Source organism: Ambystoma mexicanum, chromosome 6p (genome assembly GCF_040938575.1).
Source record: "Ambystoma mexicanum isolate Mex_15411 chromosome 6p, UKY_AmexF1_1, whole genome shotgun sequence".
In the NCBI taxonomy this organism is placed as follows: Eukaryota; Metazoa; Chordata; class Amphibia; order Caudata; family Ambystomatidae; genus Ambystoma; species Ambystoma mexicanum.
This window is the reverse complement of record NC_090935.1, coordinates 1,413,774,530-1,413,796,736: the sequence shown is the minus strand read 5'-3', so window position 1 is coordinate 1,413,796,736 and position 22,207 is coordinate 1,413,774,530. Positions and strand designations below refer to the sequence as shown.

General features: G+C 48.4%; 1 protein-coding gene across 1 annotated transcript in view; it reads right to left on the bottom strand.

Moving 5' to 3' along the window:
• NOA1 (nitric oxide associated 1) overlaps positions 1 to 21,425 on the bottom strand; it is a 574,689-nt gene extending 553,264 nt beyond the window's left edge. Inside the window, exon 1 of the mRNA XM_069626114.1 lies at positions 21,001 to 21,425. Coding sequence (XP_069482215.1) covers positions 21,001 to 21,324 — 324 coding nt within the window. The 5' untranslated portion in view covers positions 21,325 to 21,425. The remainder of the gene's footprint in view (positions 1 to 21,000) is intronic.
• Positions 21,426 to 22,207: the final 782 nt, after the last annotated feature.

Sequence of the window (22,207 nt, the reverse complement as noted above, 5' to 3'; positions counted from 1 at the left end):
GATGTTATGCAAGTTGCCGGTCTCCCGAAACCACAGCAGAGATGCGACTAAAACATAAAGGCAGAGGTTTGCTGTTACTCACCTTAGAGTTCATCACTTGTGTGTAATCTCTGATGTGTCCCCAGATGTGACATCGGTGTAAAGTGTGTACCACATTCCATGCACTCGTGGTGCACACCCCAGAGTGGATCATCTGATAATAGTGCAGGTTTCCAATCGGTGAGAACTCATTTCTCACAGTGTGCTGCGAGGGGTCAGAAATAAAGCCAGACACAAGGTTGTCATATTTTTAAACAAACACACTTTATTAAATAAAAAGGGGTTGGGAAAATGACTCTCTGACCCTATTTCTGAAGAGGTGTTTCTCCTACCCAAAAACTAAAATGAAGGATCTGTCTATGTCAAGATGTCATTAATTGAAAAGCCATCTTTGTGTCCATATCCTGAACCTCACACTTCAAACAAAACAATAAAAGGTGCAAGGAAACGTCTTTTATTTGATGTTCGTAAAAAAAGTGCTCAAACTCAAAATAACTCCAACCAAAACGTTCAAGGAAAAGACTCTTGACTCCCGAGGGTCATTCCCTTCCCCTGGATTAGCAAAATCGGATGGAAAAACGTCTCCAACTAATAGTTCCTTTGCATCTTCACTGGCCTCACAAAGTTCTTACAGCCTACAACAGTCTTTCTGTAAAGTTTTCTTGTACCTTTGCAGATTCCCTGCCATACTCCCATGCCAGGAATCACTTTCCAGTTTCAGTGGCCTGGTGTACTCGCCTGCGAGGACATTTCTTTATGGGTTTCCGACTACCCGGTGTACTCCCCTGCCAGGAATCTCCCATTCAAAACTTCAGCTGTCTGGTGTACTGGCCTGCAAAGACTTCTTATGTGTTTCACAGTTCTCCGGTTTAATATTTATTCACACTTCTTCCCCACACTTGCATCTTATGCACTGGTAATGGACTGGGGTTAGCTTTGAACTTTGCCTTGTATGCATTCTTGTTGGTTGTTGAATTGGTCCTTGACCGCATGGTCCTTAGCCCTTGAACCTCCCTTCAGCGGCCTGCACGGCTCAGAGGTCACAAGTTGGCTTGCCTCTCCATTCCAGATAGGAGAATGCTGCTTCTCTAGCAACCCGACACCCAGGAGCTCCTGCATGACTCCCAACATCTCTGTGGCTTTCCTTGCTCTCCTGCGTCGTCCCTCAACCGGTACCAGCAGGCTTCTCAGTTCTTGTGTGCTTTGCGTCTCTGAGCCTCCAGCTGGCACTGTTCGTCCTCTCCTGCACTCTCTCCTCTAGCAGTGCTGCTTTCATTTTTAAAGGTCCAGTGCACTTTAGGTTTTGGAAAACAACTAGTCTACACTTTGTTCTGTGAGCTCTGCATAAACTCCCATGTCGTCGTCCTCGTCTCAGTCCCTGATGGATTAAGGGAGTTGGAGTCCATAGATCGTTTTGAACTCGTCACTCTCCGAGGTTTCACAAAAAGGCCCATCAGGAAAAGGTGTGATATGTGTGTTGTAGATATCTGGGTCACAAGTGGGGGCCTGATCATAATAATGTGTAATAATGTAAGAAAAAGGTTTCTTAGCTTTCTCTACCAGGGAGAACTGCTAATTGACAATAGGCCATTACAGTGTCAGGTGTCAGAAGGTCTCCCTCATGGGAAGTAGGCGGGGGGAGGGGTGATACAGCGTCTTTTCCAATGAGGTCACTGTTAAGACGGATTTCTGAACTCTGTCCTGGTGGCGCAGAAGTTCAGAAGGCCAACCTAATTACTTGGAACAGGGTAACCTCTGGACGAGCCAGACCAATCAAGGTAGCGATCGCGGCGGTCAAGACTAGATCTCAAGAGGGGTGAGAGTGACTGAAAGCCCGCAATGAGCACACAAAGCAAGAACACTTACAAACTACTCCAAACAGTTGTTATATTAAAAATATATACACATTTATTTCAAGGCCTTTAAAACAATGACCGTAGCGAGAAAATCACAATATAACGATAGTAAACCAACACGTACCATATCAACACAATATATATACAAATACAACCAGTTTCAAGCGTTATATGCACGAAATGTGTAGTCCACCTAAAAGGGAGGGAAAACAGGCAGTGCGAAATAATGCTTAGACCCAGTTCACCTTCAGAGGCACCTAACTAGATGGAAGTCCGAGCCCTGCGAAGAGTGGAGCCTTGTGCTCAAAAGTACCTGCACGCGCTGGTGCCAACGGGCAAAAGGAGAAGCTCTTCGAGGGAAATCAGGCAGTTCAGTTTAGTGCACAAAAGAAGAACAAGTTCCGTGACTCTAGCGAAGCCTCCACAGTGGGCAGAAGCAGAGCGCGAGTACGGAAAAGGGTGCTGTTTGACACAGCGGGGAAAAGCAATGGGCTCCTGCAGGAGGGCGACCAGATCCTAGCTATGCTACTCACCGGTCCCCGATGCAAGCAGACCCAGGCTTCTCCGCGTCGGTTTCAGCAGCTGGCAGGTTCAGAAGAGCAGGGAACGCCTCGTCGTCGTGTTGAGTAAAAAGACGTCCCAATCGAAGAAACCCGCACAGTTTGTTACCACAGCAGGGCAACGGAGCGACCGTGTGTATCTGAGCCAAATGTACACTACTCACTTCAGACCTGGGAACGCCAAGTGTACGAAGCTTGTGAGAGTGACAAGGGCTCGAAATGCTACACAACCTGGCGGCGGTTGCAGAGCAAGACTCCCGTGTAAGATGGTCAGTCAGCTGGATGGCCCAGAGACGCTTCCGAAGGCTTACTGGCAGGAGATGGTGAAGATGCCGAGAATAGCTGTTCCCGCTATTCCAAGAGTCGAAGTACCAGTACAGGCCTTCTGGTTCGATCAAAGGTGAAAAGGGTTTCACAAGACGACAGCAGTGCAGAGGAGAAGTCCTTCAGCGGGTCACCAGCGATTCCTCGGTCCAGCCTCTTGGTTGCAGGATACTTGGCTCCTGTATTCCTTCGTTCGTGAGAACTCAGGAGATCGACATGGTAGTGGTGTTTCCAGCCCCCTCTTATCCACGGTTCCCTTCGCGCCAAAACGGAGGGGACCCAATGGGAGATCCGCTCATCAACACTCACACCATTCGTGGACCAATCACGGACCACGGTGGTCCCAGGCATTCACACCACCCTAGACTTTCTGGCACCCAGGATGTGTATTGGGACCAGACATCCCAGCCCACATCCTGGAGGCACACACAAGACACGTAGAAGCCCGCGAAAGCATCCGTGTTTCGCGGGAAAGTACATGCCCAAATAAGGAAGGCCCCGGGTCGCCTCGACCTGGGGAAGGTGAAGGGAGCAAGACGGTCAGCGGACAGGACAAAGGAGCCTCGTGGTCTGGCCATTTTGGGAGCCAGGCCACCATTTTGGGTTAAGCGCGAGAAACGCGCTTAGAACGCCAAAAGGAGCTCAAAACACAAGAAACGATCGCTGCCACCATTCCCGTCCCTGAATCACTTGCACCGATCAGATACAATCCTAAACGAGTATCTAGGGCCTGTAGAAGGCTAGAGACCCAAGAGAGCTGTAACTTAGCTTACAGTGCCCTCTTGTGTCATGTTGCACGAAAGCCGCAACATGATAAAAGAAACTACGGGAAACAGCGTTCCCCGGTACTGACTGTCTTAAGGGCATGTCAGTTTCCCCATAAGAAAGGAGCGAAAGCCCAGAGGAGTGCGGCAGAAGGCTGCACTTCTCTGGCAAAGTCAAGAACAAGGTGAAACACAACAGCAAAATGTTTAGGGGTTGCCACATGGAAGGAAAATTACCTACAATTACGAAATCTTTCCTAACAGTCACCATCTCTCCCCGGTAGTTGTCTCCTCCCATGATCCTTCCTCATATAACCACCCCCAGGGTCAGGATCAGGAAGCGCCTGCCGTCCGTTGGCTGCATGGGAGGAGGTCACCGCTGGGCAAACAGTGATGACTCCATTGGATTTGTCACAGTGTATACCGGTAGGGTCTCTCCCCTGTGTGTTTTCTCTGATGTACCCAAAGGTGTGACTTCTGTTTAAAGTGCTTACCGCATTCTGTGCGCTTGTATAGATTCTCCCCAGAATGGATCTGCTGAGGCAGGGCTAGAGTATGCCTCACACTTTGTGCACTTAGAGATTCTCCTGCCCCTGTGAGATCTCTTGTAATGGCTAGTCTGAATCCTGCAGTGAATTACTGGCCACAGTTGCTGCAGGGAAATGCTTTCACTGTCAAATGGATCTTCTAGTGAGTTGGAAGTGGATAAAGTGATTGTCACAGTATGTGAATTTTGACGAATCACATGTTTCAATCATTTCTCCCCAGAGAGGAGCCTTTCCTTGTGGGCTAGGCAGGTGAGCCCGCTGCGCAATAGTCCCCCTAGGGGTGGCGGGATACGGGACCTCATAAGGAGAGAATCCCACACGCCACTACACGAAAGAGTGAAGGGGTAGTTTTATGGCAGCAGTTCCGACAATGCAGAAGTGAGTCCAGCAAGCTGTGAGATGAGTCTGTGGGTATGTAATCATTACGGAAAGGTTCAGCACAACAGATCTGCAGTGTAATTGATACTGGTAAAGGTCAAACACAGCAAATCTTTGGTCAGTATGACCAACAATGCAGCAAAAGCAAGCTTTGAGAAAAGAGGGGAGGGGTTTTGCCCCCTCCGCGCTAGTGGCACCTCTGAGGCCAATCTCCAAGGGCGCCTAACGGAAATTATATAGCTTGGCTCCCCCCACGAACAGTGTTTGTTCCAGCCCAGGAGAACCCGCAAGGGCAAGACAATCACCTCTAGGACAGTAGGCTGGGGAGTTTTGGCCAAGAATGGAATTGATTGCAATGTGAGGGGGCCAAGGGGGACAGGCAAAAGAAAAAGGACATCCGAGGCATTCTGAATGGAAAGGCAGACATTTTATATGGTCTGCTGGTCACAACGGGTAAAATAATGTAAAGAATCAAGAGTAAAGAATCAAAGTGTACTTAATCTACCCCCCGGCCCCCACAGGTGGCCCAAACAAGGCAAGCAGATCTGTGTGGGTGGTCGGTCACTTGTTCGTATCAAGGGCCAAATCGAGGTGGGCAGCCATAGAGGCAATCACAGCAAGTGCATTCAAAGTACAATGGTGGGGGAAACCAGGAATGAGATGGGGACAATTCGAGGAATATGTGGAGGCCCCCTTACAGAGGTGCAAAAAAACAGGGATCTTGGTAGTACACCTGGGCGGCAACAATTTGACAGGCGCAGGACGAGGGTCATTTCTAAAAAAGATAATAGTGTCACTGCAAAGATTAGCGGCTCGCTTGGGGGGGCTGGAGGGGGGGGGGGAGGACTGGGATCATGTGGTCGAAAATAATTCCCAGATTCAAGAGGAGAGAAGCCCAAGCTCACAAGGCAGTCGAGAAGTCCTGCAAAAAGCTGAAAAAAGCCAACTGAAACAACGTTACGTGTGCAAGTAACTTGTTCTTCTTTTCCTTTGACCCAGGCTTTTATGTCTTCCTGACTCTTGTAACCCAGGATTTCCCAGGTGGGATATACTTTGTCAAAGGATGCCTGGAAAGTAAATTTGGGAACGTCCTCAGGTTTCTCACATAGCCCAGATGAAACACAGATTTATCATTTGCCGGGGACACCTGGCCATGAACTCGTATACCATTATGCTTACTGTGATTAAATGTACGTTGTAGTTTTGCATTTCACACTATTGTTATATATGTGCCTTGAAAAACCATTTGCTGTATAGGCGCATTATAAATACCCAATAAATAAAATGATTGATGAATAAGTTCATGCTGTCATACTTTATCTTTAGCTGGCTATTGTATGCATCCCACCCTTTGTTGAGCCTTACGTTTTTCCTCTCTTTACTGTTAGAGAGAAGTCATCCTCAGTGAAGCATTCAGCATTGGCTTGTGTGGGTGACCTGATTTTCACACCAACCTGCTTCAGAGTGCCACTGTTTCAGAGTTGTCACAAAAAAGAAATGTTGTTCACTACTTTTACAATTTTTTCTGTTAATACATCCTTCATTTTAAAAAATAAAAAACCCTGCATAAAACTTGATTACTTTACTACTTTGCTTCTTTGCGTCAACATTGGTCAAATCAGCTTAACTTCTCCTGCTACAAATGGCCTTCAACTATACCGAATGTAGGCCAATAAAGCAAATGGTGTCATGCTCATCTATGTTTGCTGACAGGAATAACAGAGTGGGAAGGAACATCAGATACGGTTCAGTAGAAACTATCTTGCTATACCTTGCAAGTTCAGCCTGGAGAACTCCTTAGTAGTAAATGTTAAAGGGCATTTGTACCGCGCACTATCACCACCGGAGTGATCCTGTGTCGTTCTGGTGGATCTGGAAGAAAGGTGTGGGGGTTTAGTAGGGTATAGCAGGAATAGGTAGAGCGAGAGTTGTGATGTCTGTTGACAGCTTCAGTTCGATTTGCACCGTTCGCTGAGCTTGGGTGCGGTTTACCGGTCAGTACAATTCCCATGTGCTGTTGTGCATGGCTATGTGTTATTTGTTTGTTGCTGCAGTGTGGTGAAGTGCGTGCGGGTTGCTGTGCAGGGAGGTGGTTATGTCTGTGTTAGAGAAGTGTATGCAGAAATTGAGGTTTTGAGTCGGTTAATGGGGTTTTTCTTACTGAGTTGTTTTGGACCTTTGCTCATTGTCTATCTTTTCCTGTGTGCCGTACGTTCTTCCTTGATTTAATCATCTGGCGCTGCGCGTGGAGGTGGCTTTCCTCTGTAATTGGCTAGTTGTTTGTGGACATGAGGTTGTGGCACCCTTGCCAGCCCCAGGCCTGAATGGCTAGGTTTAGGGTTTTGGGTGCCTCCCTGGGTTTCTTGTACAGGTACCCACCCACCGAGGACGGGCATCCTAAATTCCCCTTGGTTGCTGCTTATTGGTTATGCTCCCCCATTCTGTAGCTTGGTTCCTGTCTCCAAGGCAATGATATGGGTGTGGTAATGTAGGGAGTGGTTCTAAGGTAGTGCTAAAGAAGATAATTCATAAACTATACACTGGGCATAAAATCAGCAGTGCCCCATACCAATTTGCTATGTAATTCTGTCGTCTTGCTAATAATTAAATTGACACTTGTGTAGCAAAGTTAGCTATTCAAGTCACCCAGTTCAATGAAAGCTCTGCTCACACTGAATTCCTCTCTGGCTCTTGCCACCATCTTCTCCGTTCACTGCAAATTCCAAGGGGCTAATGGAGAGAGAGTATTTCCTTCACTCCAAGTGCCAAAGGGCTGTGTGGGCAAGATTTCTTTTTTTTCTCCAAACAACTGAAAACCAGAAGTAATTGGGATGATTCTTTTATTAGCTAACTATATCCTCTTTGACAAAGACCAGTATGTGTAACTTTATTAAAAACTATCATGCAATTCCATCCCTAACAATTTAAATTGTTGCATAATCCCTAACTACAGTATTGCTTCTGTAAAACACTGCATTGCCTCCATGATTTACAGTAAAGTTTAGGCTAGTGTATCTAAAGCTCAGTGTCCACTAGATTTATTTGCATCACATTGACGAGTGAACATTTTTGAAAATGTACATGATCCCATGGCCAACTGCTTTTAATAGCACATCTAATTCTGTGACCTGCTAGTTGCATATATCTGTGCAACAGGTGCTCAACGCACAAGAGGTTTTATACCAGATACCCTGAAAGTGAGGTGGCAGTAAACTACAATATTCCATCTAGTTTGACCAATTCCCTGCCTGCCATGCCCTCTACTTTGCTTATTCTCTTACTTTCTTTCCTCCAACATAATGAATACAAAAGGCAAACTAGATGTTTATGCAAAAGAACGATCAATAGTTCCATCCAAACAGTATATTGACACATCTACTGCAATACCACACCCTGAAGTTAGCCTGCAGAGCTCACTTTGCACTATGATTAGGATTGCATTATATATTAGCACCTGCGGGAGAGTGTCATGATGCCTACCTCCAAGGAGCCAGGTCCGACCCAGCAACCCCAGAGGCAGGCATCATTTCCCCCAGGGGAGTGCCAGCGGGCCCAAGTTGGGGCCCTTTGGACCCCTGTCCTGGCGCCTTAGGCGCCAGGCTCATAAAGCTAGACATGTGTTCAAGTGTTTTAATGTGCACTTAACTGATGCAGACCATGCTGCTACATCCAGGTCCTCTTGAGGCCTGAATGGAACTACTTTACCTGTGGGACTACTTTCCACCCGGGTGTGGTCGGGGAGGGATACATACCTGATCGGTGGAAGGATACACACTGGGAACTTCTTCCAAAGCTATTTAAACCACACCCGATCAGCAACTCACGCTTCGCGTTGTTCTGCTCCTCGCAGCTGGACGCTCACCGTGTCAGCTCCTGCATCTGGACCTCAGCCACGCCCGTCAGTATCCTGGGTCACCTGCAAAGGGAGACAAAAGACCTTACCTGCTAAATCAGCACCACGGAGACATCACACCGACGATCCTGAAAAGGAAGACATTTTAAAAGCATTTCGCTACGATCGCTGCAGCGCTGCATTTCACTCACCTATCCTGGACTCCTCCATCTTCAGCAGCGATCATCCGGATCCATAGCCACTTCCCAGAGCCTAGAGAGAAAAAGACAAGTACAAGGTGAGAGAAGGAAAGGAATAGGAAAAGCTCAGTTCCCTTCTAAGACTTACCTGTTGGGTCATTCCCATTTCATTTCGGGTTTTGGCGCTTCCAGGCATTTTCCGGACCCCGGCCCCTACGGGGAAAAAAGACAAAGACATTGAATGAGCGAATGCAAAGACATTACCCGAGCGCTCATCCGGAACTGCACGTTTCACTTCGGGTCAGCGCCATATCTCCGGCATTCTGCAACAAGACAATGAACATTATTTTTAAGCTTGGACTTTAGAACTTGCAGCAGAACTTTTACAGCGCCTTACCTGAATAGTCAAGCTTACCTGAACTCCCATCAATCCTCAATCCAGTGAAGTAACTGGGTTTCAACGCGCCCCTGCATCAGAAGCAGGATGGAGAGCTCATCCTTCTTGACCCTAAGGAGAAACTTCATGGGGAATCGTGGAAGGGTATCGTGGAGGGCTGGAGGAGAGTGGGAGGCTTGAGCATAACTCAGTCAGTAGGTAATACTCCCTTTTCACGCACAGGGGAATATTCCTGCAAGCCAGAGAAGCCAGAGTAGAGGGGCCCTTCCTGTCCATCTTCAGGGTTCTGCGCTTCACCATTGAAGAAGCACCAGCACTCGAAGCCAGACCTGCGCCTCCGTGGGAATCAGGTGAGCGTTACAGAGAGAGCTTGCTAAACTGTTTTCGGACCCTTTTTATCATATCTTGTTGCAACCAAACTTTTACAGACACTCAACTAGAGCTTGAAAAGTCCACTCGCTCACTCCCATTTGCAGGGGATGTTTGAAACTTTTATGTAACATTTACTTTTTTTCAGTAAATGTCAAAATGTTTGGCATTGCTGACAGCAGTGTGCCAAACATGAAGTGGGTTTGTGGTGACATGCACCACTTTACAGAAAGCACATTTACATTGTAACCCGTTGCTATAGGTTGTGTGCATTTCTTTAAGGTCTAGTAGGTAAACTAAAGTACTTAACCTGCAGGTCTACTAGTGGAATTTTAAATAATTTGCAAGGCCTGATTCGTCTCATTAATAACAGCGGTACACAAAAATGATGTATTGATGCTCATTTAATGTTTTGGATGCAAATAACTTCTGGTGACATTAAACATATTAGTACAACATTGCTAATCAAGAACATTTTAATAAGCAAACTCTGCTAATCAATTTCTGGAAACAAATGTATGCCTTGTATACACTATATCTATTTTGTATCCATTCTATTACACTCAACATTTTTGACTGGGGTGCATTTCTAGGCAAACAGCCTTGCACCCTTGTGCCCCTATTCCACTTGTAGCTCAAACAGAACGTCTCTCCTAATTCTAATTAGCTAGAAGTCACCAAAGAACTACACACCCAATCAGAGGGTTTGGCTAGCCAACTATGATTTTATGAAGGCCACTTGCCTGACAAACTAATACTGTTGTGTCCTGCTGGGAGCGGTTAATAATAGTCAGGTAAGGGGGAGTGTTCAGTCGGAAAGGGTCTCGAGTACGGAGGCAGCCAGGCACATACGGTGCGATCTTGAGGGATGCATGGATGGCAGTGAGGTCTTCCATAGTGAGTGTCTTGAAAATTGCTCTGATAGCTTTGGTTTGCAACATGGGATGTGTAATGTGCTGTCAGTTGTAGTGTTGGGTTCAGCGTGAATGCAATTCTTTCTGTGGAGAGAGGCGGGGCAGGACTTCTCGTCATGGGTGGGACAGGGTTCACTGTGATGTTTTTGAAAAATGTTTCACTGAAAAAAATAATTATGAAACGTAAACACTGAAAAATACTGATTTATTTTTATTTTTTATTTGGGGAGTTTGCCCTCAAGCCCGGTTTCCCCATGTCAATTACCCCACCCTAAAACCCTCCCACCCATCTTACTCCGTTACCTCACCCCCATATATATTTATTTGAAAGAATGTGTTTTTTGGGTATTTTTGTTTCGTTACATTTTATTTCTCGATACATCAATGGATACCATGTGACACTTGTATGGGAGGGAAGCAGCACTTCTCACCAGGTGTGCGATACTTAGCAGCACTTTATACGCCAGGGTCCCATCCAGTCCCCAGGCAGTGTTTCTGCATGAATGCAGGTAGCCTAGAAGTCAGTTCACTGTGCATGATACTTCCGTCCAGGGCTGAGCAGGTGATTGCAGGCTCCACAACAAGGTATTCCACTCCTCCGTGGGCTGTGTGTATTTTAAAAAGCTTTGTTTGTTGCTATGTTTTCCTCCCTCGTGTGTGCTCCCCTGCCCCCTTTCCCCTTCCGTGGTCATGCAGGTGTCCCCTCCCTCCCTCCCTCCCTCCCGCCTCAGAGCCCTCCCAGCCCACCCCGATTGGCTGGTGCACATCCCCCCTCATTACAGGTGCTACTAGGGCAGTCCATGCCCGGCAGCCCCACGGCTAAGGGCCCCTAAGGCAAAGGGCGGCTCCCATGGTTGCAGCTCCTGTTATGTCTGCAGGTGTCCGCAGGGGACGCCAGATCCAAGTCAGTCTCCACAGGTTAGTCCCACTAGCCTCCCTGCCTACCCCACCTTCAGACTCTTAAACACAGCTGTGCTGTCCCCAGTGTTGTTGTAGAACTCACTGTATTAGTATTTAAAAAAAAAAAATAATAATAATAAAAAAAAAAAGATTTGCACTGTGAAAACCAGGCCTTTTTCTCCCCTTTCAGGATTCTCAAGTTTAGGTGGCTTCTTACCGGTTCTAAAGTTGAGCATTTGTGAGCTCTTTAACCATGAGAGTCTGTCCTATTGCGCAACTTGATTGCCGCTCGCTATCTTGTCTGCCTACTCTCGCCAGTGTCTCCCCTTCTCCTTCCACCCCCTCCTCTCCCACCTACTCTATGGTGCTCTCTGTCTCTCCTATCTTCTCTAACTGCTTCTCTATTGACTATCCTGCTCTCCTCAATAAATCAGGTAGGAAGAAGTTTAAAAAGGACATCCTGGTCTCCAACCCAAACCTCCCTATCCTCCTTGTCGTTCCTTCACCTGACTTATGGATCCTTCATATGGTCTGTGCTCTCTCCTTTCTCCTCTTCTCCCATTAATGGTGGCACCCGTTGGGACAGCCTCCTGTCCTCCTTCCTTTCCTCTAAGGTCATCATTAATGTTTACTCTAATGGGGCCCTCTTGGTCCAAGGCCATCAGGCCAAGCTTCACCTCTTTGATAGACGCTTCCCACGCCTCATCAACTTCCTTTCTTCTCCGGCTGTCCCCCCTCCCCTTTCCTTGGCTACCTTGCCTTTCCCCTCCCTCCCTACGCCCTCTCGGGCTCCTTCTACACCTCTGCAGGGCGTACCTCTGATCTGTACCCCTCCCCGGAAGTTCTTCAAGGATGGCAACCTTCTCCACATTGCCACTCTTAACTCTCGCTCTGCTGTCAAACATTCCTCTGTTATCTGCCGCCTTCTTGACGAACTTGACCTCAATGTCCTCGGTCTCACTGAGACATGGTTCACAGCCAGCTCTGTCACCAGCTTTGACACGCTCCTACCTGACGGCTACAAGATCCTCTCCGCGCCCAGGCCCAATCGCTCTGGTGGGGGTGTAGCCCTCATCTTCCCTGAGTTTATCTTCCCTGAGTGGAGTCCTGCCTCCGTCACTCCTACGCAGACCTACTCCTCTTTTGAATGCCTTGTCTGCAGGCTCTCTCTCTCCCCTAGCCATTCCCTTAATGTGGCTACTATCTATTGGCCACCTGGTCAGATTTCTTCCTTCCTCTCTCAGTGGGCGGACCTCTCCTCCTCACTCCTGCCTCAACCAATCAACTCATCCTTCTTGGAGACTTCAACATCCACCTGGATGCCTCCTGTCCCCTCTCTGGACTCCTCCGCGACCTCTGTGACTCTCTCTCACTCACCATTCCCCCCTCTGGCCAGACTCATTCTGCAGGGCACACTCTCGATGTTCTGATCTCCTCAGATCTTCTCCTCTCTGTCCCTCTCCTCTCTCCTGGAGTGATCACTTCCTCCTATCCTCCCACCTCACCCTCCCTACCCCTCAGGCCAAGCCACCTCCATCACTGCCACCCACCTTCTCAGTCATCCGACCCATGAAGCGTGTGTCAGTTGAGGCTTTCGTCATCGCCTTCTCACCCCCTCATCCCCATTTGGCTGACTCTCACCCTGACACAGCCCTCTCTACACTCCACTCTTCTATATCTGATACTCTTGTTATCCCCCCCCCCCCCCCGTCATGAGAATCCGCCTGAAGCCCAAAGCCAAGTACAACTCCTGGTATGACTCAGACCTTGTCACCCTAAAACGCAAGTGCAGGGTGGCCGAGAGGAAATGGCATGCTTCATGTTCATCCTCTGACAAACTGGCCTGCTGCCTGCTGTAAAGGCAATACCGGCTCTCCATCCATCTCTGCGGCATCTAACAACTCGGCTGAACTCTTTAAAATCTGCAAGGAACTGGGCAATCCTGCCGCAGTCTGTACCTCTCCTGCCCCTTCGCAGGCCCTCTGCACGGCACTGGCTTCTCACTTCATTTCAAAAACTGAGGACACCCTGTCCTCACTCTCCTCCTATCGCCTCCCTCCCTCCCTCCCTCTAGTCCCTGCTCTTCCTCTGGCCCTTCTGCAGCCACCCCCTCCCTCCTTCTCTGCCTTTCCCCTTTTCTCTGCAGACAAGGTCTGCAGACAAGTCCGATCTATGAAAGGCTCGTCGAAACAGGTTCATCCCTGTTCCTCAAAAACTATCAAGGACCACATCGACTCCCTGGCTCCTGCCCTGGCTGATTTTTGCAATCACTCCTTCACCACTGGAGTCTTCCCATCCCCCCTAAAGCACTCCCTTGTGCACCCTTCTTAAGAAACCCTCTGTCGACCCCTCCTGCCCGGCTAACTATCGCCCAATCTCCATCACTCCCTTCCTGGGCAAGCTCAAGGAGAAACTGGCCATCTCCCAGCTTAATCTCCACACTGAATCTGTTGGTTGTCTTCATGATCATCAGTCTGGCTTCAGAGCTGCCAGAAGCACGGAAACTGCTCTCCCGAACATCCATGAAGACCTGCTCTCCAACCTTGACTAACACCCCTTGCGTCCCCATCTTGCTGGATCTCTCTTCTGCCTTTGACACTGTCAACCATGCCATCCTGCTCAACCGCCTTCCTGATAACCTGGGTATCACTGGTCAGGCTCTGGCGTGGCCGACTTCTTTCCTCTCTGACCGACCCTCCCAGGTCCAACTTGGGTCCTTCCTCTCTGATATATTTTTCTCTACCTGTGGTGTCCCCCAGGGATCTAACCTCTCTCCCTGGCTGTTTAATACCAGGCACTCCTTGCCCACCGCATCACCGCTCTCTGCCCCAATTTTCAGTGCTATGCGGATGATACCCAGCTCATTTTCAGGCTACCCTCGGCCTCCTTCTCTCCTTCCCTCATCTCCGACTGTCTGCTATCCAGGAGTGCCACCAGTGATCTCTGCCTTAATGCCAGTAAGACTGAGATTCTACTCATCGGCACACCCACTCCCTCCTTCCCTGCAGCTCTCTGGCCGGCCTCTCTTGGCCCTCTTCCTCCTTCCACCTGCAAGGCTAAAAACCTCGGGGTCATCTTCAAGTCCACACTCTCCTCACATCTCTGAGGTCTCTAAGAAGTCACACTACCAGCTACACCTCCTCAAAGGTATTCTTCCTTTCCTCTCCTTCCCCCAGAAGCTCACTGTCCCCAGAGCCCTGGTTCTCTCTAGGCTGGACTATTTTAACAGCCTCTATCTAAATCTGCCTGCCTCTACTCTCCGCCCTCTGCAACTTATCCAGAACAGGACCGCATGACTTGTCCTTGGCCTCAAGCCCAGGGATCGTATCTCCAGGACTGAAAACTCTGGCTCCCAGTGGCTGTGAGGATTAAGTTCAAAACCCTCTGCATTGTCCACAAGGCCTTCTGGGCCTGGGGCCGCAATAACTTCAACTCTCTCTTCCTAAATATCTTCCTTCTCGAGCTCTTCGCTCATCCGGCTCCAACTCCCTGAGGGTCAGTCGCTTCTCCAAGCAACGAGTTGGGGGTAGATCTCTCTCTTCCACAGGGGCCTCCCTCTGGAACAGCCTTCCTGCCTCCCTGAAACTTCAGGAGAACCATCTCCGGTTCCGGAAGCACCTCAAAACCTTCCTCTTTGCTTCTGCTTTCTCTCCTCGTCTCCCCTGCTGAATTCCTGGCTGAAACTGCACTGGTTACCTGTCCACCTTTTTGATCTCGGGCCCAGGCCCCGCCAGTTGCACACCTGCACTGCCTCCCTGGTAAACCCTGCACCTGGGGACTGTTTTCTGTATCCCTACAGTCCCCCTACCAGCACTTATGTCTGCACTTAACTTGCACTTGCCACCTGCTGTCCGTTTTTATTTATTTATTGTACTATCCCATGTACTGCACTTTCCCCTCTCCCTTCCCCCATGCACTTCTCCCTTTCCCCCTTTGCATGCACTTGCGCGATCTGAATGACACCTGGCCTAGTAAGACTGTTGTCTGTCTTCCATTTGTTCCCCCTCCCTTGCCATCTTTGACTCCACACTTTCCTTCTCCGCCCACATCTCCGAGGTCTCTAAAAAGTCAAATTTCCGACTGCACCTCCTCAGAGGTACTCTGCCTTTCCTCGCCTTCCCCCAGAAGCTCATGGTATCTCAAGCTCTGGTTCTCTGTAGCTTGGACTATTGTAACAGCCTATTTCTAAATCTACCTGCCTCTACTCTCCGCCCTCTGCAACTAATCCAGAACAGGGCTGCGAGACTTGTCCTTGGCCGCAAGCCCTGGGATCGTATCTCTCCAGCTCTGAAATCTCTTCACTGGCTCCCAGTGGATGCAAGGATTAAATTCAAAACCCTCTGCATTGTCCACAAGGCTTTCTGGGGCCTGGGTCCAAAATACCTTCAGCTATCCCTCCGCAAATACCTCCCCTCTCGAGCTCTTCGCTCCTCTACCTCCAACTCACTCAGGGTCAGTCGTTTTTCTAAGAAACGAGCTAGGGGTAGATCTCTGTCTTCGGCTGGGGCCTCCCTCTGGAACAGCCTCCCTGCCATTCTAAAACTGGAGGAGAACCATCTCCGGTTCCGGAAGCACCTCAAGACCTTCCTCTTTTCTTCTGCCTTCGCTCCCCCTCTCCCCTGCTGATCTGTTCTCTCTTGGCACCGTGCACCTGGCCACCCTCTGTCTTTTGGGCCCAAGTACCTGCTCATCCGGTCACCCTCCCGCACTGCCTCCGTGGGGTCTGTATCTGTACCAATACAGCCCCCCCCTTTTTCTTCCTGCACTTATCGGACCTACCCTGTCTGCTGCCTTAAACCTAGCACTTGCAAATTGCTGGCTGCATTACCACTGTTTGTTGCCTTTATTATTTATTTATGGTTATTTATCTGTTTCTCCTCTGCTTCGCACTTTCCACCTCACCCCCCTTCCATGCACTTTTCCCGTCCCCCCTCTCCCATGCACTTGCGCGTTCTCAATGCCACTGGGCCTAGTAAGATCGCCGTTTTGTTCTCCCCTGTTCCCCTCCCTTGCCTTGTCGTGCTCTGAAACACTTGTGTACGAGCGCGATAGAAATAAAATATCAACTTGTGTATAGGTGCGTTATAAATGCCATATCATCTATCATATCAATCCACAACCGGCCCTCCACAAGAAGGTTTAGGAAATACATAACCCGTACCCTGCTTCAGGTACTCCCCCCGCCCCCGGAACCTGCAGCACCCTACCCGACACCCCCAACCCACAACACTATACCCCTGACAAAAACACTTGACACAAGTGGTGTGTGGCAGAGAAGCACCTGTGTCGTGCTTTATATGGCAAGAGTAAACTGTCGGGTGCTCCGTGTACATGACATCACAGTGACCGGATACTGCTCTGCACTGGGTCATGGCTGTGCCAGTGAAGAAATGATTTGCCACCTCGTCCGGTCACCCAGGCAAACGACACGAGCGAGAACGCACTTCCTGACAGCATCTTCGCTCTGCAGTCCACGCACAGTGATAGTGTTGATGGCAGCCTGTTCCTCCACTCACACAACTGCAAAGATATTGTTATTCACAGCGGCTAATCCATATAAGACTGCAAGCATAATGCTGTGCAGAGCAGGAACCGCTGACCAACACTTTCCCTCACTTAAATCTCTCTCTCTAACTCGTAACTCCCCTCCTTTCCACCCCTGCCTCTCTTTTCCCCTTTTCTTTATTTGGCCTTCGCCCATTTCAGAGTACATACTTACCTGTTGACCGACAGCTTAATCCCACAGGCAAAGCAGTCACTTGTCGCAGTTCCCACTTCCCCTACCTACATGTTGCCCCCATTTTCCTGCAGGTAGTAATCCCTGATGGGTAGGAAAAAATGATGACCTTTGCTGTCATATTATCCTACCCTGTCAAGTTTTCCTACCGCTGCATTTTTACATTTTCTCCAGCATTGGATCTTTCATAGATTCACATGCTGTGAATATTACCTGTCGTCCGGCTGGGAATCCCTGGTTACCTATGTTATAATAAATTTCTTAAGGAAAAATGGACACTCCTACCCACATCGTTGTGTGTGCTTTTGGTCCCTACCAATGGGACATTGAGTGTATAGCTCAGCCCCAGCAGCATCCCCTCATATTTCATCCGTCTTCTTTGCCGATAGGAATCCTCGTGTTAGTCTCTCCAAAGACAGAAATTCTTTCAACAACAATTGGCTGGAAATTCAAAGGGACAGATGAGTGCTAGATTTCATCCAGCACGGCCACCTGTTGGGAGTTCAAGCGCAAACAAAAACACATGCCCCCCAAAGCACTGGCCCACCCGCAACTACAGGTCCTACAACAAGAAGATTGACAAATGCTCACCAAAAAGCTATCAAAAGTGTACCATCTCATCTAAAAGGAAAAGGCGTGTACTGCAGGTATTTTGTAGTAAAGAAACCAGATGGCAAATAACGCCCCATTTCATTAAGAAAGCTAAACAAAAGAAAGCAAAACAAGAACAGATTTACTAGATGCAGAGGAAAGTCGCCCCTTTCAGTGACAGAGTGCTTAAACATTTTATGAAAGGGCTGTTCTGTTATTTTCACCAGAGAAAAAGAAAACTGCCTGTGTGCAGTTTAAACCTCGTTCTCGCGGGTTTCATGAAGTCACCATCGAGCCGCTGGCTACAACACACATACACTTTGGAACTTGGATGTTGGCCTTCCTAGTGGCAATAACCTCCTCCAGAAGGAGTTAAAAACTCCAAGATTCGCTAGGGATAGGGTAATCCTCTCCACCAATACTCACTTTATACCTAAAGTACCAACTGAGTATCACAAGAATGCAACGATCATGTTGCCCACCTTTTTTCCAAAATGTCTGGCGGAAACAGCATTACATTCATTAGACGTCAAGAGGGCCTTAAAGTACAACCTCGACAACACGACTTTTCATTGCATTTGGGTGGAGCTTAGGCAGCAGTGAGAAAGACCAAACCTGCGGAGATTCATAAACCCCTCATTGATTCATATTATTATCACTTGCATCCCAGAAGGAATGCGCCCTGCAAGGCCAGGAGGGTGCCGAAAGCGCCCTGCGAGAAGTTATCCCACTAGAAAGAAGGCCATGCCTCCAACCTTCACCAGTCCAAATCCTAAATTATAGTGCCCAGATGCCCTCATCCCAAGAACCCAGCATTCCAGTGTACCCGTCAACCCCAGACCACTGACCATAAATCTGTTAGTGAGCAAGTCCATCAGAAGGATCACAACAGAAAGGAGAGTTCACCCCACCTGAGGTCCCTGTGATTTGTGCTACGAGCTGCTAGGGAGGGAAAGTAACATTTAAGCTCAGGCTGGGAAGAACTGGAACGGCACAGACAAGTCTGGGATCGAGCAGGGGTTTAGAGTTATCGTGATGTCGAAAGTAGCCTGTGCTCCCATGTCTGCAGTACCAGGTGCACATTAGGCCACAGATACGAAATCTACTGAATTGTTTTAGTGATTGCAAATTAGGGGCTTTGCGCTTGATGACGTATGAAGAAGAATCCCACATGGAAGAAGATGAGCAGACGAAGCTGGGACCAATGACCTGGCATTCCCTATGGAGCAGGCCACCTATGCCTAGGGTCGCACCAACCAGCTATGTGGGTCAGTTGGGACGCTTTTTTCCTTTAAAAACTATTGCTCATGCTGATTTTGACAGAGCACTCCGTGGCAGCAGAGTTCTTTGCTATCACATACTTGGTTTTCTTATGAGAATAAGCCTTGTTCTCCCTGCAAGAAGTGTGCTGGGCCTCTTTCCCTAAGGGGGTGTATTTTTTTTTGGTGTGAGCGTTGCGGGGCTTCTCTTCAGGTGTAGGGGTGACAGTCAGCGGTTTTGCAGGAGTGCAGCCGTTACTTACGGGGACCTTGTGCGGTTTTGCTGGGCTGCAGCCATGACTTATAGAGGACCATGTGCAGTTTTTCAGGGGTGCTGGATTGTAGGACAGAGGTGGACGTTTAAGTTTGCGCATAGGTTGGTCTTTGGCAGCGGGTTTGGTTTGCGCGGGGCGTGTTGTGGGTGTTCTTAGTGCAGCTTGGTTTGATTTGCAAGTCGGGTTACTTTGTGCTTCGGGTTCCATAAACACGTGGTTCGTGCAGACATTTTCACGCACAGTTGCGTAAAAAGTTATTGTAGGCGCAGACTACTTTGCGCTTATTCTATAAATCAGGCCCTTGAACTATTTGCCTGCATTCCCTTCCTATGTACAGTGCCCTGGTACTGTGTGGTACGGAGATGCTATAAATAAATAAATCTGTCTCTCCCTTGTGACGAACTGTCACGGACCCCTGGCATAAGGGCCACGATAATAGCCGCTTCCCAGGGCTGTTTTATAATTGCTTCACAATAAATGGATGTTCCAACAAATGTAGCCTGTCTCTAACGGCTGCAACAAACCTATACAGACTGTCCCTAATATCCAAGGCCCGTCTATATTGCCCCAGCCTACTCCTGTAATGAATCAGATGCAGATCGAACTTGCAGCCTCCATCATTGTACATGTGATGGCCTACGTCTACATGTGCGCACGCATGCAGGCAGTGATGTGGAAACGCATGTCACCTCCTTAATAAAAAGGAACAGTGATCCCATGCACGGGCAGGAGACCACTACTTGCAGCCCATCACAGCACTGACCCTGTGAAACCAACTTTACTGTGGCGAGATAAATGATCAAGAAGCCAAACCAAACCATGACTACGTATTCAACCAGAGAAGTTGCAGTAATGAGGTTCAGGCACAGCATCCAAAGTCATTACCACCTCATCAAATTTGTCGGACAGAAAGAACACCTTACTGCACGGGCGGGCATAATATAGCTAGACCAGAGCCTGATTCACAGAGCGGTGCAAAGTGTATTTTTGCAGTGCAAAGTGACTTTGGGTTCTATGAAGAGATGCTGCATTACGTGACCAAGTTTGGGATCGTGGCCCTTGGCCCCGCCCCTTCCTCCAAACGGTCCGCCGCTAAGGATGAACAGGTTCCCCCAATAAATGTTTCTCATTTCCAGCACTGAGTCCAACACTTAATTTTCCAAAGGCTCTCACAAAGCACCTCACTTATGACCTGCGCCCCACCCCTTTTCCCAGACTGGGACCTACACATGGCTCAATACACATGCCATTCCTGCAGCAACCCATGCAATTCCAGTTATGGGACCGCACCCAGCACTGACTTTGCACCTCAACCCGACTGTGCATGCAGCCAATCGTGGATGCGGGGGGAGCTGTTGCAGCCCCTGGTAGGCAAAGTCACTGTGACTACTAATGATTGTGTGGAAACTTTGAGGGTTAGCAAAAACATGACATTACATGCTGCCAGATTTTCCTACCCTGTCAAATTTTCGTACCTCTGCATAGCCTGTCAAATGTGCAAATCCCCTACCCATTCAAATGTACCTACACTTTTCTTCTACACTGTCAAACGTTACTATCGGTAGGATTTTCTGACGGGTAGCAAAAACATGACATTAGAACTGCTGTCAAGATGTCAGATCATTTTTGCTCAAGATCACAAGTCACTCCAGGGAAACACCGCCACTTTGCAACGATGATTATATAAACACTTGTGTACAGGCGTGTTATAAATGACATATCATTACGCCGAGAGACTGATACTATGAACGGTTTGCCTGTCAAAAAGCAATCACATTATTTACACTATTAAAGGATTACCAAATGGTACATTAAAGTGAATTGTACTTGTAGATGTTGCCGATTCTAATGAAATGTTTCCTCGGTGTAGTGGTTCACTGTTCACAGCATATTGAGTCCTTTCAGTGTGGTGGGCGTGGTTATGCAAAATATTGGAGAGCAGAGCAAGGGGTCGTGGGAAACACATAAGTGACCCCGACCCTCCAGACACATGTAAAAAGTTGCCAACCATGTTACAATCAACTGTAACCCTGTGATGTCTGCTTGCCGTTCCTCACCTGTAACCGAAGCCCGCGAATGTACGCTTGGGGGCCCGTGCTGTCTCCTGTAGCCTCCCGACGCCGCTCATCGGCTGCCTCCTGTAGCTGCTGGTACTCAAGCTGCAGGCGCCGCTCGTAGGCAGCAGTTTCCTCCGTTTCTGCGGGGCTGGGAGCTAGTTCAAGAAACACCAGCTCCTCTTCTTCATCCAGCCCCCGTGAGAGGTCCTTTTCCTCCTGAAGCCTCCGCCTCTGGCTTCTCCGTATTCCCGTAGAAGTACATAGCGTGCGGGGAAAAAGAAAGGGTGTCCGTGCCACCTGCAGAAACAGCCTGTACCGGTGCATGTTGTGAAGGTGGAGAGCAACTAGGGCTGTGCTAGCGACACTGTCGAAGGACAACTACAGGACTGGCTTACTCTAGTTAAGAGCTGTCCTACAACCAAAGTGGCGGCCATGTAGGAATGGGAGAGTATTTATAAATATCAAAATACAGATGTCTGTTATTCAGCCACAGAAGTTTATAAACTTGCTAATTTACGGATGTACATTAAAGGGTGTAGAATGTGACTTTACATTCATTGTTGCAAGTATAATGCAATTCCGTGTCTGATCCTAAACGTATATATTAGTAAAAGGCATTAGGAGTATGTGAAGTCAATAAAAAACAGGCGATATTTGGAGTACAACCCCAGCTGTGTTTTTGCCATGCTCCTTAAGAGTATTGAGGCACTGCATGATTCAGATGTGACTACTGAGATGCAAACCGGGGTATTGCTGGTATGCAGGGGCATTACATCCATCTAGACCTCTACGTTCCTCTGGTACCAACGCTGTGTGTGTGAAGTGTTTCACTAAACAGAGTGCCAACCCTACAGATTTAGGCACTAGGCTACTGCTTTTTAAGCAGTCCTACCACCTACAGATTTGGGTGATAGATCCTACTGCTTTTTAGTGGCAGGTAATTTATGTGACTCTAAGGCAGGCTGCAGGACAAAGCATGCAACACATGAATTAGTCTGTATGTACTGTGGACTGGTAGGTGATTACTTTGATTGGGCTCAGACCAATCCACTGACCTGACAGCTACTGACTCTGTCCTGCACTCTTGCTAGTACAGACATGCCAACATTCCAACTCACCTGGGCGGGAGATTTCATCAGAGAAATCGGGAGTTGCACATTTTCCCATAGGGATGCATTGGGGCTAGAAGTAATTTAGGTGGGAGAAC